This window comes from Anastrepha obliqua, chromosome 2, assembly GCF_027943255.1.
Source record: "Anastrepha obliqua isolate idAnaObli1 chromosome 2, idAnaObli1_1.0, whole genome shotgun sequence".
Lineage (NCBI taxonomy): Eukaryota > Metazoa > Arthropoda > Insecta > Diptera > Tephritidae > Anastrepha > Anastrepha obliqua.
In genome coordinates, this window is record NC_072893.1 from 42,655,821 (window position 1) to 42,683,552 (window position 27,732).

The 27,732-nt window shown below is 38.5% G+C and overlaps 1 protein-coding gene across 1 annotated transcript; it reads right to left on the reverse strand.

Annotated features, from left to right (window-relative positions):
* Positions 1 to 399: 399 nt before the first annotated feature.
* LOC129238103 (mucin-2) lies at positions 400 to 26,413 on the reverse strand. The gene is made up of 7 exons (XM_054873142.1): positions 26,327 to 26,413; positions 22,944 to 23,073; positions 16,764 to 16,878; positions 11,621 to 11,781; positions 11,364 to 11,503; positions 9,305 to 10,679; positions 400 to 5,283 (listed from the first exon to the last, which is right to left on the reverse strand). The coding sequence occupies exons 1-7, from the start codon at positions 26,411 to 26,413 to the stop codon at positions 4,010 to 4,012; spliced, it is 3,282 nt and encodes a 1,093-aa protein (XP_054729117.1). The 3' UTR covers positions 400 to 4,009.
* Between the last annotated feature and the right edge of the window lie 1,319 nt (positions 26,414 to 27,732).

Genomic DNA, 27,732 nt, shown 5'->3' on the forward strand with positions numbered 1-27,732 from the left:
GGGTTCCGCTTTCTCCTGTCTACTCTACCGTGCCCACTCAGGTTCCTCAAATCATTTGATTACAGTACCTTCTAATTTCTCAGTAGCATCTTCAATCATTTCTATTGAATTGAGTTTTTCAGGTTTGGTAATCGCTCTGTTACAAGCTCACCATACCTGTCCCAGTCCTCATTTCGAGGATTTCTACCGCAAGGTATTGATATTGTATCAATTCCCAGTCGGAATTCGATAAGACGATAATCAGAGAGAGAGTTCTCTTCCAAAACTCGCCATCGGTTGATTTGATTTCCAACTGACCTATTTCCAAAAGCTTACTTACCAGGCAAACCAAGGGCACCGAGTGTGAGTGGTGGCAATAAAAACGAATTTTCAGTGATTTTTATTTATTTTAATTTTATTAAATTCCGTTTAATTGTGTTGTATATTTCCTTTTACTCATTGTTTGCAATACCGTTTCACAAAGTGTATGGGTTTTTATAAGGGGCTTGTTGTTGTTGTTGCTTTTTCACAATCGCACAACAAATATTCATTAGTGAAAATTTTAATTATTTTGTTTTCGGTTTGTTTTGCGACAGCATTGTTCGCAATTCACCTCACCAATACATGCGCAAACAAATAATTTAATTCGTTTGATGAAAATCCAAAAAAAAAAAAATACTGTTTATTGAACTTGGCGGTTGCTGTGTGTGCATGACTGTTTGTTTGTATGTGTGTGCCTTTTTTGTATGTGTGTGTGTTTGTTCATACCCTGTGTCTACAATATGCTTTCAATAATTATTGAATTAATGCATAATACGCAGTTATGCGCACACACAGACACACATACACATATCACATGCACACACACTTGCGCACATTACAAAGTTGACTCAATAAATTTTCATAATCATTTATTATTTATTAATTAATCTCTTTATTAATAGTTATTTAGTTTGTTTTAATTATTACAATACTTTAAATTGTTTTAAATTTTTTGTGCCTGCTTGTTGTTGTTGCATGTAAGCACATAAGCACATAAATGCGCACATGAACGCATTTCTCTGGTTGTTCAATTTAAAAACGATTTTACGGTAATTTTTGTTTTGAATTGTACATAATGAGTAATAAAATGTGTTGTTTTTGTTGACATTCATGTGTGCCAGTGTGTATGTTTGTTTGTTTGTATTCACTTTTCGGTTGTGCGCTTTTGGTACTGCACAAAATTGTTTGCTAACTTCTGCATTTGCTTATTATGTTTTTTTGGGTTTTTTTCTTTGTTGTTTTTTTGTTGTTTCTTTGTTTGTTTTTAAGTTTTTCACCATTCATTACATAAATTCATATTAAGCTTAGAAATTATAAACTATTTAATATATTTCAATCTGTTAAACATTTAATTGCTGTTAGAAATGCAACTCGAACTCGAATGTGTGTATGTATGTATGTATGCACGTATGCATGTGTGAATGTGCCTGCCAATATCAGACAAAGCCGAGTAATCTACTAATGCTTTAAATTTGTGAACCATTTTGTGGCTTTAATTTCGAATAGTTCCACTTTGGGATACAAATTTGTGTCTAGTTTTGCAATTCCTTACCAAATTTTGCTGTTGTTGCTGTTGAAGTGGTTCAGTATTTCGACTAAAATAATCCTACTTAGCGACTACCTCCGTTCTACTACCACTGTACTCTTTGATGTCTTATTGTTTTTTGTTTTTCTTCTTTTATTTGAGCCAGATCTATTTCATGAGATCAAAGTACAGCAGCAAACTTTTTATCTCTACGTTTAAGATTTCATTAATTTGCCGTGAGAAAGGCTTACCAAAAGAGCAAAGTCTTACTCAACCTAAAACTGGATATTGGCATAACTGGTGGAAAGGACTTTCTTTCAACTCCTCCGCCTGACGACTTCTGTAGATTTGAATGGTTGAGAATGACTGCATAATCGTCTACCTTCCAGTGACCCGCAATGATTGCAGTATTACGTGAGTTGCTTGGGCGAGAGGGTCCTAACAGGAAGTTCAGCCTCTGGATGGTGTACGTCGGCCATGCCTTTCTTGTTGTAGTGTAGCTTCCACTTTCTTTCTGTTATCTTATGTTTTATACCGAACCTCTTCTTGCTAGCTCATCCACTATCTTCTTACCCTCTATATTCGTATGACTGCGAGCCCATATTAAAGTAATTTGAAGCCATTGACAAAGCAATTCCGGTTCCTTTCTACACTGTAAAACTAGTTTGGATGAAATGGAATCAAAATCTAAGGCCTTGATAGCTGTTTGACTGTCTGAAAAGATAGCTACTCTTGCACCTACTTCTCTGTAATGTTCTAGTGATTTGCATGCTTCTCTGATTGCTATTGGTACTGCCTGGAATACGCAGGCATAGTCAGGAAGCCGAACTGATTTGGATAATTTAAGCGGCTTCGAATATATGCCAGCTTCACAGTATAGTTCATTTTAGAACCATCAATGTAGATTTGAATGTCGAATCTGCCAATCACCTTTCCTATATTCGGCTCTCTAAAATCTTTCTTCAAGTTAAGGTAACGTTGGGAATTTTGTAGTCTGATTTGTTTTCGAGCAGTGCGGGTCCCTGTAGGAGGTTCTTGCTGTGACCGTACGAACTTTTTGTCCAGCTTCGTATGTCTCTGAGTCTCACTGCGTTGCATGTAGCGATCGCTTTTAAATGAAAGTCCAATGGTAATAGATGCGTTAGTATGTTAAGCGCTTCGGTGGCAGTGCTACTAAGTGCTCCTGTGGTTAAGATCCATTCTTACCTTATCACCTCAAATTAGCTTGCATGTATTTATTTTCAATAGCGGGTCACCCGACTAGTGCCGCATATGTTAGTAACGATCTTACAATGGCTGTGTAGGATCAATTGTATAGCTTTTGTTCAAGAACCCATTTTTTACCCAACATTCTCTTACACGTGTTAAGTCCTATATTAGCTTTCTTCACTCTGTATTCTACATTGGGTCACCAGCTGAGTTTGGGATCTAGAATAACACCTACATATTTTACTTGTTGTGCTAGCGGAAGTATATATTAAAGTATAGTATCTTGGCTTTCTTAGTGAATAGCGTTATTCTTAGTAGAAAACTCGACAGTGATATTGACAGATAAAATTGTTTGTAGAATGAATTATTAAACGCTGTAACTTCCCTTTCTTTTGTTTTTGTTGTAATACACTAAAAATGTATAACGTCATTTTGTATGTTAAGTCATATTTGGTGTTTGCTTATTTGTAAGTATAAGTAGACTTGTAGACTTGTGTAAGTGTTGGTGTGTGTAAATCTAAACGATGATACTAAAATTTCCTTTGGCCTTATATTTCTTGTTGATTTTTGTTTTTGTTTTTCAAAAACCTACCAGTATTTATCTAACCATTTCTCTCTCTTTTTCGCTTCTCCCATCTTGAGCCTTAGCTATTTTTGCACTTAAATTGTCTGCTTCTTCTTTCGCAGTATTTATTTAGTATAAAACTGGTGCGCAATTCAAAGACCCCATCGAAATGTGCGAAATGAATTTATGTTGCTTAGATGCTTTTTCTAAACCCTTTCCAATCCATATCTATCTTAGCTCTCAAAATTGACATCCTACATTAATATTTCATTCATAACCCATAGATTCTTTTTTTTTTCTTATTGGTTTCCCGGTTTGAAAACAAAGAAATGCTGCTCGCAACACTTTCATCTGCTACTGCTGCACTTTTTCTTGTATGTTTTAGCTTAAGCTGTACTTTTCCAGCTACTCTTTTCACTGCGCGCCATCTCGACTACTTCTACGGCTGCTACTATGCCTCTTATATGTATTCATACCTAAAAAACTTAGCTGCTTTATACCTACGTACAATTTTATTTTACCTCTCCTTGCTCGTATGTGATGCCAAGTAAATCATTTCTAAGCTTTTTCGCTTGCCCCTTTGCTTCTTTCATCTCTCCATCACTACCTTCTACCACATTGCTCACTTTCGTCTATTTACCTTCCTTTCCTCCATCCTTCCTATCCCTCTATCGCTCGCCATTTTCCGCTTAACCTAATATTTTCTTAAAATAGCTGACAGTTTCCGGCTGGGTCAGCACGCGATGACGATTTGGCTTGTAGGGTGGCGTTTCTGTGGTTTCTTTTAAGAAGTTCCGTGTCGGCGTTGGCTGTTCGGTAGTTGCGGCATGATGATTCTTATGCTTGCCTCTGCTTTTCTCGATGCGTGGCTGGCAAGTGCGGTGTACACGCGTCAGCTTCTTGCCATCGGCGCCTTCGGTTGCAGAACTCTCGTCTGTAGCGCCGCTGGCAGTTGTTGACTCCATATCTGTGTCACTGTTGCATGCTGTAGTTGTTGTTATTGTATGCGTGGCTGTTGTGGCTGTTGCTGCCGAAGCGGTAGCGCCAGCAGTACTTGTAGTCACTGTAGCCAAGGTTGGCGTTGATGGCACTCCGGTCACCATAGCTGCGCTTCCGCCTGGTATTGCTGCGGCTGGTGCTGCTGTTGTTGTTGTCGTTGCTTTTGTTTGCTCGTCGAGTAGTAGCTTATGTGTTGTGCTTGGGCCCTTCATTGTTTGCAATTCATCTGCCCCTGCTGTTGCTATTGCTGTGGTGACCAGGGTTTCCGCTGCTATATTAGTTGTCTTCACTGTCATTTCTTTTGTAAGCTCCTCAGAGTCCTTTGTCTGCGAGTTCCGCTTTACTGACTTCTCAATTTCATGTGTCACGACGGCGTCAGCAGTTCTCATTGTGGTTGCCGGTTCTGTTGTTTTTACTGTCGTCTGCGTTTTTATTGTTGTTGTTGCTGTTCTTGTTGACGGCGATGTTGTTGAATGGTGCTTGTTAACAGCGGATGCGACCGTGGCTAATGGCGTTGTAGGCGTATGTGAGCCTGTCGTTTTTGTTGTTGTTGTAGTTGCAATAACTTCTTCGTTATTTTTTCGTATTTTCTCTGTATTACTTTCAGCTTGCGGCTGAGCTTTAATACTAGTTTGTTGGCCGCTTTGTTGCTGTTGTTGTGGTTTTGCTGCCACAGTCGTGCTGTCAATTAACTTCGCAGTTGGCTGTTGTTGTTCTTTTACTGACAATTCATCGGTCGGTTGCTTTGTCAAAACGTCAACATCAGCTTTTGTGGCTACTGTTGTTGCTGCTGCTGCTGCTGCTGCTGATTTTATTGCTGCCATTGTGGTGGTCAGCGTTATTGTAGTCTGCGCTTCAAGATCAGATTTATCAGCTTTCACAGTTGTCGTATGACTTGGCGTTGATACAGGGTGTGTGTGGTTGGTTGGAGTGCTGTGGTGGGATACGCCTTCACTGGGTTTACCTTGAGAATGACAAGCAAATAAGAAGATTAGGTAGATAACTCATTATAAGAATTTGTGTTGGATGAGTGAAGTTGTGAGGAGGTTGACATTTTTTCCTCTTAAGAAGTTTAAATATACTATTTTCATAAAAAAATTACGTTGACTAGCGTCTGAAAACCCAAAAGATAGCCAGACAACTTTTTCTAGTACATAACTATATATATATATATATATAATTGGCGCGTACACCCTTTTTGGGTGTTTGGCCGAGCTCCTCCTCCTATTTGTGGCGTGCGTCTTGATGTTATTCCACAAATGGAGAGACCTACAGTTTCAAGCCGACTCCGAACGGCAGATATTTTTATGAGGAGCTTTTTCATGGCAGAAATACACTCGGAGGTTTGCCATTGCCTGCCGAGGGGCGACCGCTATTAGAAAAATGTTTTTTTTTATTAATTTTGGTTTCACCGAGAATCGAACCAACATTCTCTCTGTGAATTCCGAATGGTAATCACGCACCAACCCATTCGGCTACGGCGGCCTAGTACATAACTACTTACCATTAAAAGCAGTATGTATGATTTTTGTGTAGTTTTTCTTTTGGAGTCGGAACACAGTTAAAAAAAAAAAATACACAGCGCTACAGCTAAAATCGATATTTAATGAAGCAAGTTGTAAGTGATAGTTTGAGGTATCAACAATACCAATTTAATGGCTTCTTTGTTAAAATCTTCTAGTTCCTCCTACCAAGAAACCCTGATATGAGCCTTCTCTATAATAGTGTCAATTAATAATGTGTCTGGATCCAATTAAGGATTTCCTCCTTATTTGAGCTTAACCTGACAAAAACTAAAAAACCTAAAACTAGTGATAAACTGGTGGTTTCACTTAATGCCGAACCTACAAGTCTGATTTTGTCGTATAGTCTTATTGACGCACTAAGTCCTGGGCACTCCTCGCGATTGAATTTCCAAACTCGTTGTTGTGCTTACTGGTCATTGGATGATCGGCATACACGCAGAACAGCTAGGTTTTATTTTAGAAGTTTTGGTGACTTTTCAGAGAAGGAAACTGTTCAGCACTTTCTCCGTACATTGCCCCGCTTGGCAGCTAGACGATTAAGGAAACTGGGTGCTCCTTTCTTTGATAGCCTGGGACAGTGCGCCAACGTAAATCCCATCAATCTTTTCCATTATAATAACAGCTCTGGCTGGCTGTAGATATCTGCCTGTTGTAGGTCTCATAATGCTATCAAAACAGCGCTTTAGTGCTAATTGGGGAGGGCCAGACTGGTACTTTAACCGTTTCAAAACTTTTAAAACTTTAACCGTTTGCTCAACTCCAATGGGTAATCTGTGATATTTTAAGGCTCTGAATCGTAGTTGGTGGCCAAACAATCATTGGATATTCTGCAAACCTTTATGAACAAGTGCCTTTTCCCCATTTCAAAATATGGCGGCCAGACACCAAGATTTGTAAAGAGGAAGTTTGAAAGTGGGCAAGAAAATAAATGTCAATATATAAATTAGAAAAAGAAAGTAACTACCTCTACCTTTACAGACTTTAAAAGCCGTAATATTCTCTTAGTTGGATGACACTAGAATGGTTCGACACATTCGTACACTTTTTGCCTATACTGCGTTTACATATATAAAAATTCAATAAAATAATCCTTAATAGAATATGAAGCTTGCTCATCTGTATTACCTGTTGGTTTATATGCATGAAAGGCAAACGGGAATTGCCTAAGGTGAAACTTATATTTATGTGGGTACCTCTACGACATGTGTAGGAGCTTTCCTTTTTATTAGCGTACAATTTCTCCATATCAACAGTGAGTTGTGTGAGACTATATTTCTCTCTCGCGTGTGAGCAGAACTTGTACTATATGAGCTCTGATACCAGATTTATTTAAATTCCTGTCTGTATTGTATTAGCATTACTTAAAATTTAGCTATCCAGATAGAGCTAAATACATTCAATCATGCGTAGCCTCGAGATTCCAATAAGTCTTTCAATCCGAGCTTACTTAGTTTGGCCATGCTGTCGAAAATTTGGTTCACCTGATCGAAGATTAACAAAGCTCTCCTTGTCGTAAAAACCTGAGTCCTAAACTCTGGCGGAAATGTTTTCTGAGTCTGTTTTAAATCGAAAATAATTCTTCCTAAGGAAAATATTTCAGAGGAATGCCCCCCAATTTTATGACTGATATGTCAAAAATTTACTTGAGGCAGCCATTTGAAACAGCAATGAAACATTTATGAGCATTTTCATAGAAATAGGAATAGTAGAATCGCTAAAAACTAGTTCTTCTGCGAAAAATCCCAAAAGCAATCCAAAGTATTATGGGAATTCTTCACCATGGGCGGAAGCTATCCAACACTAGTCTATTTAAATTTCGTTAAGGCTGTACGAGTACAAATGAAATCGAATATTCTAGTCTCCATAGGTCTTTATAATAGATATCATCGATGAAATCTACGGCAAGATATTCCATGGCTGACGAATAAAGTACGGGGCTGTAAAAGAAGAGAAGGCCGTAGCCGAATGAATGGTGAGTGATCGAGGGGAAAATCTGCACCGAAGCTTGCACCTCTGTCTTCACTGACGGTTCCAAGATGAAATCGGGAGTCGCAGCATGGCTTTTCTCTAAATCAGCCAATTCATCTAATTTAAACTGCCGAATACTGCTAGTGTTTTTCAAGCAGAAGTCTTTGCGATCCTGCAGGCATGCAAAATGCTTAGGGAACGCGGGAGCGAGGAAGATATTAACCTTTTTTCCGATAGTCAAGCTGCGTTCAAGGCTCTGACGACGCCATGATGTAGAACGAAACTAGTCAACTCCTGTAAAGAAGATATCAAATCTCTTGGGTGTGCAAGTAAGATTTCTCTGATCTGGGCTCCAGGACATGGGAACATAAAGGGAAATGAAAGTGCTGATGAGCTTGTCAGGAAGGGGACTGAATTGGCCACAGAGACCTCCTACCCGATCACCGGCATCCCCGTGACAGTTGTTAGATGGGAGCTGCACAAATTATTTCTTAGGAAAGCGCAGAAACGATGGAGCTTCATTTCTTCATGTGCTATTTCGAAAACCCTTAGGTCCCAGTACAATAACGAAGGACTCAGAAAGTACTTTGGACTGCTCCCCCTTCAATTTCCAAACTCGTAGCTGTGTTTACCGGTCACTGGACGATTGGCACATACGCGGAAAAGCTAGGGTTACCATTTAAACCCCATTGCAGAGGATGTGGGACCTTTTAGGGAAATAGGCTTTTGAGTGCTTTCTCTGTAAATGTCTGGGTTTGGCAGCTACACTATTAAGGTCACTGGGAGCTCCTTTTTTCGACAGCCTGGGGCAGTGGGCCAACCTAAGTCCCATCAATCTTCTCCATTATATCAACAGCTCTGGCTGCCTGTAGATATCTGCCTGTTCTAAGTCTCATAATGCTATCAAAACGTCCTCAGAAGCGGTTAAGTTCGACTCCATTAAAAAAACGGACGTAAACTTCAAAAATTATATATGACAAATATTAACCTTGACCTTGACCTTCACCATAAATTGTTGTCAGAATTTTCTGTATTTTTTATGTAAAACTAACTAATTAGCAAGAGTATCGATATTCGATATTTTGAGTCCTCTTTCTCTTTTACTCGCTTCATTTTATTCCATATTGTTTTCTGGGTAACTGCCATGTGCTTATACTCAAATCAGTTTTAGAGTGATTAAAGGTTCGATTAAAAATTTCGAGTTCATGGATTACGACCTTACGATGTTTGGCCGTTTCTTGACGGTATATTCATAAAATTTCTTTTTCAACAGAAAGGGTTAGGCTGACCCATCTTGATTTACTTTAAAAAGAAAGTTTTTGAACCTATTTCAATGAGATGTTGTTCTCTTTGGTGCAACATTCAATGAGCCTTGCGGAAATTGCTTATTGCTAAAATAATATTTGAGAGCATTTTGTTAGCCACTATCGCTCGTGGAGTCGCTGGGAACGCACTTGGCGAACATGGTAGGCAAGAAAATTATTGACTTACCCGCACCCACTGTGAGCTCCCCATGTCCAGCATGCATAACCGCTCCCTCATGCATCCCATTGCCATGGTGTTCAGCACCCGAATGCTCATTATGCTTCAGCGGTGGCACATAATGCGACTTCACCAACAACATAGGTGGTATGAAATGCGAATTGTCTGCCGATTCCTTTACATGTGGATGCTGTGACTCCTCAGTGATAATATTGCCTCGCTGCTGCTGTTGTTGTGGATGCATTGGATGGCCTATGGTTGCGGGTAACTCAGTAGCAAATTCATCGAAATCAATTGATTTAGGGGACGTATGAGGAGCTGACGAGCTGCTGAGCATTGAAGAGGAGTATACGTGCAATTCCGACTCGGTTGAAGAGTGCGCGCTTGTAGTTGTAACAGGTGCAGGATGAACTGGAGGCGTAATAGTGGGCGCTGTTTCAGTGCTTGAACTGACTGCATCTTTCTGAGTTGTTATTGTGGCTTGATTTTCATTTGCACTTTGGGTGATGCTTGAAGACGGGGCCAATGTTGGTATTCCAGTGCTGCTGGGCGCGACTGTTGTCGGTGCTGCGGTTGTGGTAGTAGTGGTGGTAGTAGTTGTTGTTGTTCTAGCTATGGGTACTACTATATTGCTGCTTGTTGTGCTAGTGGTTGCCAAAGTGGCATCAAAAAGTACTCTTTTCTGCATCTCCTCTTTCATTCTCTGCGCTTGCTTCTCTTCGCTCACTGTCTCCTCCGACGACTTCTCGGTTATGGGCGCCATTGTCTTTAGATCTTGCGGTAGCACTTTTTTCTTGTGTGGCAATGGTTCCGTTATTTCATTAGACACCTCATCATCTTCGGGGCCAACGTGCTCCATCATTTCCGGTTCACCACTTTGTTGTGGTTGATCGCCTAGCATCATATCTTCCAAAGCCAATAACTGTTGTTGCTTCTTTGGTTTTGGCGTTGGTGGTGGTAATTGAATGGTTTCATCATATTTCTGTGCTCGATTCTTTTTCTGGTAATCACCGTCGCTAGTCACAATCACCTTCTTGGCTGCCTTCTTCACCGGTTTCGGTATCTCGCCTGGTATATGGTAATTGCTCATGGGTATTGGCGCCTCATCAGCCTGCATCAGTTCGTCCACATTGAATTGCTCGATGAGTCGTTGTACAGTATTCTTTTCGGTCTGTACCTGCTCAGAAAGGTCACTGCTGCTGGCCGAGCCATAAGAGGTTTCCCCTAGCGGTAGAAGTTCGATATCGTTGTTTTCGTTGTTGTCCGTGCGAATGCTATTGATGATTTGGAGTGATTTGAAGTGAGAATTGGTTATGTCGTTGATGCGTTGTGCTTCGAGACGCTCGCGAGGACAGATCAGATTACGCAAAGCTCGATCGCGATCCTGTGTAGACGGAAGGAAACGAAGAAGAAGAAAAGTGAGCTAAAAATATGCCATTTATTTTCGATGAAATAAAGTATAATAAGGACTATTCGTTATGCAATTTTTGGTTTACTTTTGTAAATGTTGAATTAATTTTTATGCTTTAGTTACTTGGCAACTTTATTTTGTTTATTTTGACCTTCAGTCGAAATGCTCTTCTACAGTCTTTTCTTAAGTTTCTACTTGCAAGCAGGCACTGCGGACCTATTTGCGTTTATACTTACAAATAAAAACTGAATTGTTATTATCGAAAGAAATAAGGCGTATAATACAAAAATAAGTCATACAATTTACGACAAATTCATCCACTTTTGAAGGAAAATAAAGCTGAAAAGCTATTTCGCAGGTTGCATCTGCCGTCTGCAACTTCCATTAGAATGGTAAGAAATTTTTTTATATAAATCACGTAAAAACTAATTCTAGGCCTTTTTTCATGCCCTAGAATACTGTTATTCCTTAACTACTTGCAACTGATCTAATATTCTAATTCCCTACATTCCCCTCCCATCAGTCTGACAAAAGAGTCACATGGCCTTAATCAACCTACAATATTTTGTATATAGAGAAAAGATTTCTAAATAGTCTTTAACATGCAAGGATAATCCTTGAATTTTCAGGTTCCAAAAACATTTAGCCCCCACTTACCTGCTTTCCTTTGCACGACTGCTTTAACAGGCCCTCCTCTGCGCAATTCCGTATCAATTCAATGCTTGCCGTATCAGCCATATATTGCATAGTCAGATTGGGCATATCCTTGAGTATGCAAGCGTCAGCCCAGGAAGGCACTAAAGTGGCAATAAATGAAAAGCAAAATGAACAAGACAAGTAGAATGAGAAAACATATACATAGGCACATTTTAAGTGTGTCACTCCCTGGTGCATCACCAAATGGGAACACTTACCCGGCATTTCGCAGAGGAACGATGCAGTCTCGGGGCCGCCGCAGCGCAGCGCGTGCCAACGATAATCGCGTATGGGGTCGATGACGGCGCAGAGTGGTGCATCCATTAGTGGCAATGATTCGGCCCAGTAGCCAGTGTCGGTGACCAGTGGGCGAGAATTGCTAGAGAACGGTAAAGGTGGAGCAAGAAATATTGAAAAATTAAGTGTAGGGAAAAGTTACAACAATTACTAAACGTAGACGTGTATGTATTTGTGTTTGCTTGCTATTAGAAAACACATAAATTGAGGTCTAGTTTTAGGCGGACAGCCCATTGAAATCTCTTCGCAGCAACAGCGCTTAGAAAATGCAATGCTTTTAGACGTATTCAGCGCATTTCATTCGAAAGCTTAAATGGAGGGCACATGACCTAGTAAACACATAAATTCACACACATACACGCACACACACAAAGATATGCACTTATGAACCTAAGCTTGGACGCGTTTGTGTAGGTGGATGTGCAAGTTGGTCTATTAGAAGATGAATGAATGGCGCTGATTCTACGAGTACAATGCGTGATACGTTTGCAATAATTTTTGTGTTTGTGTTTTTCACTTTTCAGAGCAGCAAATGGAACATGAAAACAAGGTGACCAGTGTACTCGTATGTCGACAAGTGAATTTGAAATATCGTTTAATGCGGACTGAAAAGTATAATATGTGGGGTTATGTCAAATAGTTCTTAAATTAAAGTGAATGACTGAAAACTTTTCAAATTGTTTGAATGAAAAGCTTTAAAAATAATTTTTAGCGCTTTCACCCTTTTTTGCGCTTCTCCAATTTGTTTTTTGCATCTCAATATTTTTCCAAAAAGGCAAAGACGTACAATTTTATGCCACCCCCGAACGTTGGATGGTTTTCTACTTTCGGAGGCTTGCCATTGCCTGCCAAGGGACATGAAACCTTTTTCTAACATTTGAAGCTTAGTGTTTGATGGCCGGTGTTTCGAATCGAGACACAACTGAATGGTAGCCACATATCAATATATTTAGCTACAGAGTAAACTTTGGTTCTTACTAAGAACTAAGAAGTTTGACGTTCAGAGTACGCAAGATGTGTGTTCGATTTCAATCTTAATGAAAATAACAAAAAAAAAACAAAAAAAAGAGAAAAAAAGAAAGAATACGAATTCCTTTTTTTTGTTTTTTTTTAGATAGCTCAACAAAATTTCGCAAATTTACTCAGATACATTGCCGTAACTCAATGTTCGTGTTCGCAAGCTGACGTGTGATTAATTGCTGCAGTATTTTTAAAATTTTCTGGAGCATTTTTGTTACCAATATTTTCTTAATTCTCCACAATCATAAATAAAAGGAAGATTTTAATAACCTAACAAGAATTTGTGCAAAATTAACAGTAATTGCGTGATTACAAAAATAAATCATTCCGCCAATCAGTTTCATATGCGCTACAATTACTCAACAAGCAAGTCCCGTAAAGTGTGACAGTCCACCAATACTGAGCTGGCTCTCAGGGCTAGGAACGAAGATGGAAGCGCAAAAGGAGAGCATCCTCTCTGAGCAAACAGCTCGTTTGTCTCAATCTGAAGAAGGTGTTATGCAGAGGATTGGTGAGTTGACGACGGGGTGAGCAAACTTAAATGAGTCTGTAAAAATCGTTGAAGTTAGAGTTGAAGGAGCGTAGAAAGAATGCGCGCGTTAGTACAACAACTACGCAATGATGTCGCAGTACTCAGTATAGAAGTTGACAAATGTGAGAACACTTCAGTGCCATCAGATCTCATTAGCCAAAAATGAGAGATTGCCTGATTGTTTTGCTCAGCTCTGTGTCTGAGATTGATCGCTCTGTACTATTTAGTTTCGCAAAATCAAAAAACGACCGCTTACACTTCGGGACGTTGATCAGAGTGCAGTTAACAAAATTTATTTACATGAAAGCCTAACAAAGCAAAATCGCGAAGTCATGCAGTTTGGCATTGAGTTTTCAAGATAAAAACGGTTGACCTATGTGTTCTCTCCGTGCGTGGGAATGTTTTCGTTTGTGTGTAAACACAAGGCGAGGCAGTACAGTTGAGAAGCGTAGTTAACACAAAGCAAATTGCAGCAGTAAGCGAATGAAAGCATCCAGCATCGAATATTATGGTTAAAAACGAAAATGATTTGCAAATATGCCTGCGAAACTTTGTCTCTTCTTATCTTGAAAATTATACAAAGATTTTAAAAAATATATTAAGTAGGTGAAGATGCCATAAATATAAAGTTTTTACGTTACTGATAAAATAGTTAAAACACTTCTAAGGGGTCCCGGTGGTTTGGAATTTTTAAAGAATAGTTTGTTTGCTTGATATTTCGAAAGTATAGGCTTTTAAGAATATATTGTAAAATTTTTAGAAGGATATTCCTAGAATTTTCGATTCTACAGCCATTTTAGCAGGTAGAGAGAGAGAGAGATTCGTCACGCGAGTTATGTATAAGTGTATACATAAAACAACAATGGTAATGTTAAAGCAAGTGGGATGGTGATGTTAGTTCCAATGTTGTTAAGTATTGTTGGGTAACGGAACGGTAATGGAACTATACTGTTAGGTGGTGTGATACTTTCAAACAATAAAAAAAAGCATAATGTACTATTTTTTAGGTAATAAGCTTTTAGTTTTTATGTTCAGATTTTAGTACATAAGTTGATGTTGAAGAATAAAGTAATGTTTTCACTGTTTTATTTTAAACACATATATAATTGGCGGCCACTCTCAAAACTTTACACTCAATAATCTCAAAACTACTTTTTTCGGCCTGACGTTGTCAAAAACAAAAAAACTATTCAACCGAATCGTCTGAAATTTTAATATGTTGTTCACAACATCAGTGGCTATCGCCTGCACCAGAATCATATTACTATTCCAATTACTTCTTTTTTTTTTGTTAAAAAACTTTAAAACCCCGATCTTTTTAAAATTATTAAAATTCCATTTTTTTTTCATTTTTGTATGTAAAAGAAATTAAATAAAAAGCTAAAAAAAATTTAAATAATAGACGCGTACACTTTGGATACGGGTTTGGCCAAGCTTCTTTTTCTATTTGTGGTGTGCGTATTGATTTGTTCCTCAAAACAAATGGACATCCATAAACAGGAAACTATATTACACATATAAACTTAATTTCATTTTTTTATTGTAAAAAAATTCCTGAAAATTCGCTAAATTTTCGAGCTCTAGACCACCAGGAAAGTGATCACTATGCGATAGTTGTAGAGAAATTAAGTTTATATGTGTAATATAGTTTCCTGTTTATGGATGTCCATTTGTTTTGAGGAACAAATCAATACGCACACCACAAATAGAAAAAGAAGCTTGGCCAAACCCGTATCCAAAGTGTACGCGTCTATTATTTATTTATTTATATCGACCGATTTTTAGATATTTTGAATACAATATACCTACGTATATATTTCTCGCGCAATTTCGGTATCCCGAAATCGGTACCGATGTTTAATTAAGTTTAAGAGATATAGTCGATTAATGGATAAACATTATATAGGTTGGCAAAAAAAGTTTTGCGGTATTTTTATTGAATTCTCAATTGTTCATAAAATTGGTTATAATAATGCGATTTAAGTGAAATATGCGCCGTTTTGTTCTATGACGAGTTCCCAACGAGATGCCAACTTCATAATGCCCCTCTTGTAGAAGCTCGCTTCCCTATTGTCAAAAAACTCGGAGAGCCAATTTTCACAGGACTCTCTTGTGGACTACTTCCGACTACCAAGCTCGTTCGCCATGGACAGAAATAGGTGGTAATCACTTGGTGCGAGATCCGGACTATACGGTGGATGCAAAAGAACCTCCCATCCGAGCTCCCGGAGCTTCTGGCGCGTCACCAAAGATGTGTGTGGCCTGGCGTTGTCCTGATGGAAGACAATTCGGCCTCTGTTGATCAAAGATGGCCTCTTCTGCATGAGTGCTGCATTCAAGCGGTTCAGTTGTTGGCAGTACATGTCCGAATTGAGCGTTTGGCTATAGGGGAGCAGCTCATAGTGGATGATTCCCTGCCAATCCCACCAAACACACAGAAGAGCCTTCCTGGGCGTCAATCCAGGCTTGGCCACCGTCTGGGCAGCTTCACCGCTTTTCGACCACGACCGTTTGCGCTTCAAGTTGTCGTAAGTGACCCACTTTTCATCGCCAGTCACCATCCGCTTCAAAAACGGGTCGATTTTGTTGCGATTCAGAAGCGATTCGCATGCATTCATACGGGCAAAAATGTTTTTTTGCGTCAAGTCGTGTGGCACCCATACATCGAGCTTCTTTTTGAATCCAAGCTTCTTCAAATGGTTTATAACGGTTTGATGACTCATGCCCAGCTCTTGGCCGATGCTACGGCTGCTACTATGCCGTACTCTTTCGATCAATTCAGCGATTTTATCGCAATTTTCGACGACAGGCCTTCCGGACCGTGGCGCATCTTCGATCACCTCTGCACCAGAACGAAAACGTTGAAACCATCGTTGTGCGGTGGAAATAGAAACTGTATCGGGTCCATAAACTGCACAAATTTTATTGGCAGCATGAGATGCATTTTTGCCTTTATCGTAGTAGTCCTGTAAAATATGCCGTATTTTCGCTTTATTTTGCTCCATGTTTGCACCGCTATAACTCACGAACGACTAAAAGCAAACAACAATTAATCAAACACGTATTAGCACGCGTAAAGGGCTTTCCAAAAAGCTCTAGCGTGAACCGATGCGACGAATACAACTAGAACTACGCGCTTGCAAAGACAAGTTTGCGGAAATACCGCAAGACTTTTTTGACAACCTAAACCTGATTTTTCATACTTTATATATAATTTCATATAAAGTTATAATTAAGGAAGATAGCGGATGTATGCAGGAACATTGTACGTTAAATATCGTAAATGTAATTTCGGGATCCCGATCTTGGCCCGATATTTAAACTGCTTAAGGAAGTTGGTAAACGTATCAGGGAACACTATAGATCGCATGATTTTAGATATTTAAACGTTATTTCTGGATCTCGATGTCAGCCCCTATATTAAACTCAGTTTCTATATTTTGTATTTTTACTATATACATTGAAATAGTAAATAAGAAATGATTTTCTTTAATTTAAATTTGAATACTTACGACCACATAAAACGTTCTGAGCTCTGCGGCCTCATCAAACCGATCCAAACAATATCGTTCACATCCAGCTCGCGCAGAAGATCCCTTGTCGCATCAAATTGGAAGCTATTATCAACTGGAAAGAAATATAATTTTTAAGAAGATTCATAGAAATACTTGGAAATAAAAGTGAGTTCATTCAAATTTGATTGTGAAAAGAGATTTATAAAAATATTCTTATATTTTGGTTTGTTGCAAGGAATTCATTGCAATATTACTGAAATCATGCGTTGAGATTTTTTATTTTGTCAAAATTAATAACTTTTGAAATTGTTGAAGTGAAACTTCTTAGGCGTCGATGGACGAGCTTTAAGGCCAAGCAAGGTTTTGGGCATTTTCCTTCCGCGAGAGAAAAAAGATATAACTTAGGGGTAAAGGGGGGAGAGAGGCAATTTTTTCTGAGTTTTTCCTTGTGGTTGCTAATTTCTCGTCAGAAATAAGACTGCCTACTTTTTGGAGCTTATTTCCGTTTCATGGCTAGTGCTTGTGCGTACTTTAAAGTGCTATCCATTCCGGGGTCGGATTTATTGGTATTGCCTTGCGGTAGTTTTTGCCGTTGCTGCGATCTTGGAATCGCTGCGTTTGCGCGGGTGATAAGCGCTCGGAGTAGTGCGCGTTGTTGCTACGGTTTGTGTCCGGCGTTTACCTACACCGGTCGACCCTTCTCCGTTTGCGTAAATTTTGCCTATTTGTATTCTCTGCAAATGTTGTGAATTTATTGTATTGAGACATATATGCTTAAGTACCGAAAAGGTGATGTTGACTGTTTTCTTCGATTGCCAAGGCGTAGTATGGGTGCCTTCCATTGGGCCAGACAGTCAATAAAGAATATTATTTATCCATTTTGAAGCGTTTGAGAGATGCTGTACGTCGCAAACGGCTGGAAATGTGGGCAAATAATTCTAGGATTTTTCATGATGATAACGCGCCATCGCACCGAGCCCAAATTGTGCTGGATTATTTGACCAAACACCAAGTAAATACCATCGTGCAAGCAACGGATTTACCTGATATGGCTCCGCGTGATTTCTTTTTGTTTCCCAAGTTGAAGTTACCACTTCGTGGATTCAGTCGATACAGGAGATGAAAGAGAATGCGACAAAGGAGCTGAAGGCCATTTCTTCGTCGGTGCATGGAGAACTGGGTTAAACGTTGGCACATGTATGTTGCTTCAGACGGATCATATTTTGAAGGAGATAAATAAATTTGCCTTCACTTAGTTTTAAATATGCGGGTGAATGGTCTGAATTTGGATATGCTCCTTTATATATTTATTTTGATCTGCTGACCAATGAGGAGGCTTGCCGGTGGGGATAGATTCACAGCCTGTTCCTCTTGCAGCTTTGTAGAGTTCACGTCCTTTCGTTGCTGTGAGTCGCGAGCCCCAATGAACGTGTTTTACATTGAAGCCTCCTTCTATTATGAGGCTCCCCATATGCTTTTGAAGTAGTTGTTTATACTGCCTTTGTTTGATGTTATGTCGTGGAGGACACAAGGATGATAGATACCAGGTTTGCTCGTTAGGTCTGATAAAACAATTTTTTGAGGGGATTTTACGTCATTCGTTGAGTGTTTCACAAAATTTAGCTTCAGCTTAGTCAAACACAAAACGAATCACGTCGGCGTGTCTATCAAATTCGCTCAGAGGCAAATAACGGTCGTTTAGGTAGTACACCTCTAAAAACCTTTTCACCATGTGGAGGACTATATACTGCAGTTAAGCATAATCCGTTCATTTCGACATTTACTGCTATGCTGATGGATTGAAATTCTACAAGGCAGGTGAATAGAAATTTTTCTAATGATGGCTAAATATGAGTTAATCTGTATACTCGTACATTTTGCCAATTTGAGTACCGTGATAATTATGGAAGTTTGTTTGATGCCTACTTGGAGCGCTGAAATGCAAAAACACTTAAATCGCTATCAATTCATTTTTACTGGCATTCACTCTAAATCACCCCCGTTTTAGCTTGCCTATTCATGCACTACTTCTTTTGTGCTGCCACTCCATCACTTTACAAAGGCACTTTCCCATTTTGCGAGGACTTCCTCTTGTCACGCACAGCTTATTGCTGTGTAATAAAGCTTTCATTTCTATCTCATCGCCTACATGTCAACTTCCCATAGTACATACGAGTGTATGGCAGAAAACCAAACAAAAAACCAGAAAAGGGATAGACGAGGCGATAACTCGCTGAGAACACTAGCTGGAGGAGATGAATAGCGAAGATAAAGCTGAAAAAAATCACTTTTCCACTATCATTTTGTGTTCGCCCATTGCTAAATATTCAAATTATCGAAAGCTGCCGGCACAATTTTTAAATTTTTCAGTGTATTTGCCTGCCTTTTACGTATGCGTCCTTTATCGCCGCTGACAAAAAATGTCGCTGCCGGCACAAGGAAGCTGTCAGGAAGCATTATTGCCTTTAGGGCAAACTGTGAATTTGTACTACTGATAGGTCGAACTTTGTCGGCGCTTGCTGACATTATAACTGATAAAATGTCCCACGAAAAAATAAAAAAAAAATAAAAAAGGTGAAAAAATACACACCAAAATAGCAAAAGGAATTGATGCGGCGGATATCAGCCACTATTGTGCCTTTTTCAATTTTTCACCAAAATTTTCTATGCACGTACTTTGTTGTTGTTATTTGTTTTTGGTGGCAAACGGCGCAGCCTGACAAACGCTTGTTCAAAGCATTGTTAGTGCTTTCGCTGTGCTACTGTTGCGCTCGTCCAGCTGGAAATAACGATTGCCTGCAGCCAACTGACGCGTACTCTCAGTAGCCAACAGGGCGCATGAATTTTATATTTTCGCACATTTTTGTCCCCGCATTTGAGTCAAGCCACTTGTGCTGGTGTAGATGTCTATCTACGCAAGCATAGGTACGAGCATACGAGTGTGTAAGCAGGCAAATATTCACTTGTATACAGCGTGGGAAGGAATTATAGCACCACATTTTGACCAGTTCTGAATACTTCTTTAATTTTTTATTTTCATAATTTTTTTATAAAAAATAAATTTCAAACTTTGTAAAAAATTTATAAAAATTCGAACAATTTTATTAACATTAAACGTTTTTTAATCAGATTAAAAAAAATGCATACACAGTTTTGTATGCCTTTAAATTTTAGTCGGGTAAAGTGGGGTACCTGTGACTATGGGGCAGCATTGACTTTAACATTTTCAGTGTCAAAATGATTCAAAAACTTCGCAAATACAGAACTGTATGCAGCCTAAAATAATAATACGTGCTTATATGTAGTTTGGCAGTTCTCCTTAAATGCTTAGCGGAGCAACACGTGTTTCAGTGATTTTCGATTGGGTGATGTAAAGCATTTTACGTAAGCATTTTTTGAAGTAAAAAAAAAATCGTTATTAACTGGTGCTTCGTGATTTTAATTTTGAGAAAACATCGGTAAGTAACAATACGTTTTTTAAAATAAAATAATCAAAACAATGAATGTGGACAAAGTCATTTGGGGCACATTTGGCTTTTGAGTGTGGGGTACTTTTGACGAATGGTTTTTTTTGACGAATGGTTTTAAGCCACCTCAGCAGAGCGTGGCATCCTAGCCACCATGGTTGGGATTGTATGCGCCAGTGGAAACCATTTGCGAAAAATTCATGTATGGATCCTTCACATGTTCATTGTATATCGGTTTCCTGTTTTTTTAAATAGATTCTTGCTCGAAAGGTGAGAGAACAGTGTCTCAAGCCACCTCAGCAGAGCGTGGAAACCATTTGCCCCCGGTGTATGTGTTTCCTCGTATACGATTCCACGAAAAATTGGATCCTTCACATGTTCATTGGCCCTGAACTCAAAATCTGGCTGGATGACTTCAGAAATATTTATCGAAGTAGTGAAGCATATAAAATGCACCACTGATTGTTCAGATATAAGCCCATTCTCGTTTTACTAGATAACCATTCATCTCATTGTAGTCTCGAAAGCATTACCTTTTGCAGAGATAATGGAATTGTGATGCTATCTTTTCCACCTCATACCTCGCACCGTTTGCAGCCTTAGATGTGTCCATATTCGGACCATTTAAACAACTTTGCCGAAAGAGCTTCAACAGTTTTACTGTTTCAAACAACGGAAAACAAAGAACATTTATGATGTGGCAAAATTAACGAATCATGGAAAGAAAAATATATCGTCAGAAAATATATTGAAAGGGTTAAAAAGTATAGGTATTTATCCCTTTCACTCACAAATTTTTAGTGACGACATGTTTACGTTGGAAGACTTGCCGGAAGAAGAATCTCGACCAGTTATTAATGTCAGCGAAAACATATAATAGAAAACAGATAAAATGTAATAAACGTGCAAGAAAGCCCATAAAGCAATTCGGCCCAAAACCGAACTCCTGAAATGGTTCGCCCGATCAAACGTTTGTGTGACTTTAAAAAACGCACAGAAGCGCAACATCCCGTATCATAACGAGTACAGCTAAGAAACAAAAGATGATGGAAGCTAACAAAAAAAAAAAAAAAAAAATATTCATAACGTAAAGCGAACTATTGTCTTTTTATCAAAAGAATCGAACGCTTTTAAAGAAAAGATTCATAAAATATGACGTAATTGAGTCTGATACGATTGAAGAAAATGAAGATAACGTTTCCTACTGTGAGTTCATTAATTCCATTGGTCCCATTACCGATGACGAAGGAAATTATGATACAGCAGATAACGACTTATCTAAATGAAAATTAATCGACGAAGATATATTAGATATAGGAGATTTTGTTCTGGTTAAATTTGTTCCTAAAAATCAAAACTTATTGGTGAAATAACGGCAAAGTGCAGTAATAACGCTTTTAACATATACTATTTACGAAGATTTGCAACATTTAACTGAGTGTTTGTAAAACCCGACGTAGAAGACATCGCATTAGCTTGAAGAAGTGAAATTGAACTTAAATTACCATAGCCAACTAATCCAGCTGGCACATCTTTATGCCGGACGAAGTATTTGTTTGATGTTAACTTTGGATATTGCTATATTAAATAATCAAATACTTTTCAATTACCTTTGTTCTCTCTTACAAATTTTTATTATAATATTATTTTGATGTAGCTTTGATGGAAAAAGAAGCCTGGGTTTATGTTTTGTTGAAATAAACACACATATAATTATTTTATTTTTTGAAATAACGTCTTGTTTTTTGCGTTATTGTAAGTATAAAATAAAGTAAAAAACACGATGTCAAATGTGCCCCTTTAAAAGTCAAAGGTACCCCTCCGGCGGGGCACATTTGACAAATTGGCTATTTTTTTGCACATTATTTACACTGTTTTTTGTAATTAATTTCTAATAGTTACGATCAAGTTTTAAAATCTACGTTTTTCTCCAAAAATATGCGAGAAACATGACTTCGCAGAAAAGATGTCACAGGCTTTCCCCACTTTCCCCTACAATAAAGTGCAAGTATGAAATGACACAAAATTTTCGATGATTTTTGATAATTTATTTCCTGGTCAAGTAGTTGTGGTACTATAGTTCTTTCGCGTGCTATATATATATGTTTATGTGGAAATTTGCATTTGTATGCGCTCAGAGTGCTTGTCTGTTTGCGCATTTTGTGGAGCATTTGCATTTCTTGTTTATTTATTTTTCCAAAACACACAACCAACAGCTGCTGGGCATTTCTACAGCACATTTTCTGTCCCTCGCATTTGTGCTGGTCGTTTTGTAATACAATTTTGTTTTTTATACTTTTTCTCATATCCTTCATTCCTTGCCTGCATATTTGCATTTTTCATTTTTATGTCAGCGTCGCCACTGCCGTCGCCAATGTTTGCATTTGACAATTTTATTTTTCACAAATTTTTCGTGAACATTTTTTTCCTGTCTATTCTTTCGATTTCTTATTTGCCGTTCATAGTTTAGAATGTCTGAAAGTGATTTTCTTCTCAGTTGCCTGCTGAGCAGTTGGGCTTCTCTGCCCAGTTAAGTTTCGCCATTACACGTCGTTTGCCATATTGAGTAGGGTCAAGTTGATTTTAAGTGCTTTGGCAATAACTTTAGATTTTTCTTGGACTTTTGTTTAGGATAGAGGTTTTTTTTTATTTTTATACTATATAAATTGAAATCGTTTAATCTCGCTTCTTTACATATTCAGCTATTTACCTGTCACCAGATTGGCATGATGGAATTGGCAAACGGCATCTGCTTCGAACCAGGATATTCGATCACGGAAGAAGCGATAGAAAACATTGAGTCCTTCTTGCGGCATAGTCCAAGTATTGCTGACATTGACCTGAAGAGAGAAGAAGAAAATTTGCTAATCAGTAAAAAGCAAAACTTAGTTTGTGTAGGTACATGTGTATGTATATGTAACATATTTTTATTTTTTAATTTCATAGTTGACATTTTCGTCTACAAACAAAATTAAGAATCAGGGTACCCAATTTTGATTGGTTACAGAGAAGGTCCACTAACTCTTTGCCTGCTGCGGGTTGTTGTTCATTTCGATAATGGCATATGTCGGCTGAGAGTTTATGTGATGAGAAAGAGAGCAAGTTGTCGAAGATAACCTTAAAATTTTCGAATTTCAATCGATATTCCTGTATCGAAGCCATGCATGCATGCGTAACTTCAGCTCTTGTGTGGTTCCTGTGGGGGAGAGTTTGAGACTTCTATTTCTTAGTTAGGAAGCTAGAAAGTTCAGACTGTTTCATTCGAGTGCAAGACATGAATGCTAACACCGTACAGTTAAAAATATAGGGGATCAGCGCGAAGAAAGAGAGTAGATATCTCGTCCAGCTACGGCCAGAAGAAAGGAGCAATCGCTCAACGCAACACAGCTCAACTGTGGCTTATTGGTGCAACTGGGCTGGGGAAGTGTATTATTATCTTTCGTTCATCCTTTCATTCATTCATTCATATGAAATCGCGGAAGCTACCGCGGGATGTAGTACAAAGCTTAGCAATGTACAGGGTGAACGATATGAAGTGTTACCTATTCAAAACACCATAACTTTTTTGTGTGAAATTAGTTTTTATTGATTTCAAAGACAAAATTGTTCAAAAATGATTTCAATTTTAACATATATTCACTTTAGCTCGATATGACCACCTTTTGCCCTGACTAAAACCTTCAAACGGTCAAAAAATGAGTCGCATGCCGCACGAATGTGATTTTGAGGTATTTTGGTCCATTCTCGTATAATCGCTTTTTTCAGCGCATCCATACTGGCATATTTTTTAGTCCTCACCTTGCTCTCCAAAATGGACCAGATGGAATAGTAAATGGGATTTGCGTCTGGCGAATTCGAAAGCCATTGTGTGGACGAAATGAAGTGTGGAACATGATTTTTTAACCATTCTTTTTTCTTATGAGACGGTGCCGAGCCCTGTTGGACTCTCTGGTCTACGACCGACATGTTTACGTGTTCACGTCTCTAAAGCAGCTTCTAAAACATTTTCCCGATAATAAGTCGGATTCACTTTGACACCAGGCTCGATAAAAACGATTGGAGAGCGTCCATCAGCGGTCACTGCGGCCCAAACCATTACTTGCAATGGGAAATTGCTTCGAGTGGCTATACGTAGGCTCAAATTCTCGTATGAGCGTTCGATAAAATAAATACGATCGTTTTGAGTGTTTATGAACTGCTCAATTGGGAAATTGTTTTCATCAGAAAACACAATGTTAGGAAATTCGCCACGTTCTTGCAAGCGCGACAACTCCTTTGCTCTTTCGCACCGAACTTTGTTTTACTGGTGTGAAAGATCGTGTGCTTTTTGGAACTTTTAAGCCTTGATCTTGAGCTCATTTTTCAATATGCATCGAATGCTGTGTTGCGATTGGCCATTTTTCTTCCATTTCGACGGGGATTTCGTTCAAGTCGATCCTTCACTTTCCGAACCATTTCTGGCTTTGTTGCGGTGTTTTTTTGGTCCACCTCCATAGCGTTTTGCCATGCTACCAGTATCATTGTAACGTTTTATGGTGCGATACACAAACATTTTATTCACTTTGAGGTGACTGAGCTCACGAACAATAGCTGGTTGTGATTTTCCAGCCAAATATAACGCAATCACACTATTACGTTGGAATTCCATCACAGAAAAAAAAAAATTCATCAAAACTGAGACGCAAATGGTTTTGATGGCTTATAAACAATATATTGAACTGTCATTAGAACAATTTTGACGTTGATGTCATCAGCTGTTTTACAGATACAAGCAGTGTGAAGTTGGTAACACTTCATATCGTTCACCCTGTATCATAGTAGTTTATCAAGGGGCATCAGTAGTGCAACAACTGTGCCGTCATTGTACAATTCTGGTACAACTAGAGTTATGAGCGACAAATTGATGACCTGAGTGCTAAAATTTGCTCCCACCGCGCCAGGATCTTTTAACATCAGCCTGAATTCATGTTTATTGGTGTTGTGGACTTTTGCCTTCCCAAAGACCACCTGAACTTTGTCAATGGAATCAGTGGTATTTGGCAGTTTGCGCAGCTTTGGCACCCTTATCTTATCTTATCTTGCCTTATCTGAATTTATTTGAACTGATTTCAGTTTATCTCACCTTGTCTTATCTTATATTCTGTTATCTTATTTTCTCTCTTTTCATCTTAACTTTATTTTATATTATATCAAAAGGATGCACCTAAACTCATCATAAAATTGATTTTATTGATGCTGGAATGTAGAACAATCAGTGCATAATTAAAAGGGAGAATAAACTCTATCAAGAATTAAAGACATTGCTTGCAGGGAGAGTACTCTCCCTTCTGTGGACGCCAGCAATAGATTACCTTCTCCACAAACTGGACAATCTATGTTTCCATAATCAAGCTTATGCTGATGACTTGGTAGTATTCGTCAATAGGTGGCATGCTGAGAATCATTTCCAGCGCCTCCGTTGGATTAGTTTTCATCGCTCCTGTTAGGCACAGAGCAGCGAGTCGCTGAATTCTTTCCAGTGGCATTAAGTATGCCAGTTTTCTGGTCGCAGTCCACCATACTAAGGCCCCAAACACCAATATCGGTCTAACTATTGCCGTGTAGCACCAATGCATCAGAGAGGGTGATGGACTCCAAGTAACGCCCAACATACTTGTACATGCGTACAACGCATTACTGGCCTTTTTCACCCTTTCCTCAACATTGTGCTGCAGCTATTTACAGCTATTCACTGTCCAGTATTACTCAAAGGTACCTTCCATGATCTTTAGGAAGAAGTTCGTTGTTTTTTAGCGTCGGGAGGTTTCACGGCGGGACCTTATACTTCCTGGTAAAAAGTATCAAAATAACCCATTAAAATTATCAATACTTATTAAGAAAGTGGTCGACCTTTAAGAACAAAATATTGAAAAATTCGTGAGTTTTTTGGTCGAAATAATAGTCCAATTCAAAGGTTGGTGAACAAATTTTAAGATACCGGTTCTGTCGAGCATAGCAAAACGTCTGGCAGACCAAAAGCTGTAAGTTCTATTGAGAATATTGCTGCTGTAGCGCAAAATGCGGCTCAACAAAGTTCAACATCGACACCTTTACGTTCTCAGAAATTAGGCATTCATGCATCGACTGTTTGGCGGATCTTAACTGTAGACGTGCGCTTGGTGGACACTTAAATGATGCCATTTTTCACATATAATTTTCAAGAGTCGTATTTTGAATAATAATAATGAAACCTGAACGAGTCTAAATTTTTATATTTTTTGTTTTAAAACAACATTTAACCCTAGGACTTATACCCAACTTTTACTACGACTTTTTATACCAGGGTACAGGTGTGGCCAGTAGCCTGGTTTACCCGTTTTTTCTCATTTTTTCTGAGAAACAAGTTATTTTTTTTTGATGCAATGTTGTACTATAGCTGACTGTCTTACGAACATTTTAAGTAGTTATAAACATATATTTGTAGCGTGTTTCTAAGAATTGCGCGCATTCTAAGTTATTTCTAAGAAGTCAATAATTTTTATTGTTGTTAGAATTTTTAGAATACAACCTTTTTCGCGCACTCTTAATTATTTAGAAGAATACATTATATTGTACCCTTGCTAGAATTTGCTGACAAACAACATTTGATATAATCCAACTACCTGGCAGGTAAGAAATGCTTCCAGAAATTTAAGGGTTGCAGCTATATAAACGGCAGTTTTGCGAGTTTATATTCATTGTAAAGCGTTCTTTTGAAGTGTGAAGTTGATTTATATTAGTGAAAATAACAAGTCAGAAAAAATTTAAAATATTACAACAGGGATAGCAGAAGGAACATGGAATATTTGTCTTCGAATCAATATATGAGGTAGATACAAATAACTCAAATATAATTTCAGAAATGGAATAAAAATTAATTATTTTTATATAGATTATCTGACACTGAAAAAGAGCAGTACATACAAAACCTGTATGACGAAATCTCAGATGATGAATTATTTGAATTTTCCGACCCTGAAGGGGATGAAAGCGAACAAGTAGCAGTAGCAGATGGCGTGGTTGAATCGGATGTAGAAGACCCTGATTACACAATTGACAATGCTCAGGTAGATGAGCCTGATTATGAAGAATCTGACAATGAATCCGATGCTGCAGATGATTCTGAGGAGATTAATTTGCGTACAGCTGAATTCGTAGCACGCGATGGTACCATATGGAGCTCACAGCCCCGACAGCAACAAAATATTTTGCGACAGCGAAGTGGGCCCGTAAGATTTACTACTATGATGTCAATAGTCAATACATATAAATGTTTTATGACTCCGGAAATGGTGGACATTATAGTACGCAAAAAAGCAGAAGCTACATATGCGAAATTAAACGCAAAACATCCAGAGGCGGAACCAAAAACATGGATGAAGGTTACTTTGAGCGAAATGTATGCGTTCCTTGGAGTGCTTATTATGACTGGCGCTAACCGCAGCAATGCCGAATGTGCGCCGGACTTGTGGTCGGTGGAA

Bases quoted from the DNA above. Each gene is read 5' to 3' on its own strand.
- LOC129238103 (XM_054873142.1), bottom strand. From the start codon at position 26,413: ATGGCATCATTTAAGTGTCCACCAAGCGCACGTCTACAGTTAAGATCC. The intron at 11,782-16,763 runs GTAAGTATTCAA...ACCGTTCTCTAG, and splicing joins TCAGAACGTTTTATGTGGTC to CAATTCTCGCCCACTGGTCA. The intron at 11,504-11,620 runs GTAAGTGTTCCC...TTGCCACTTTAG, and splicing joins GTTCCTCTGCGAAATGCCGG to TGCCTTCCTGGGCTGACGCT.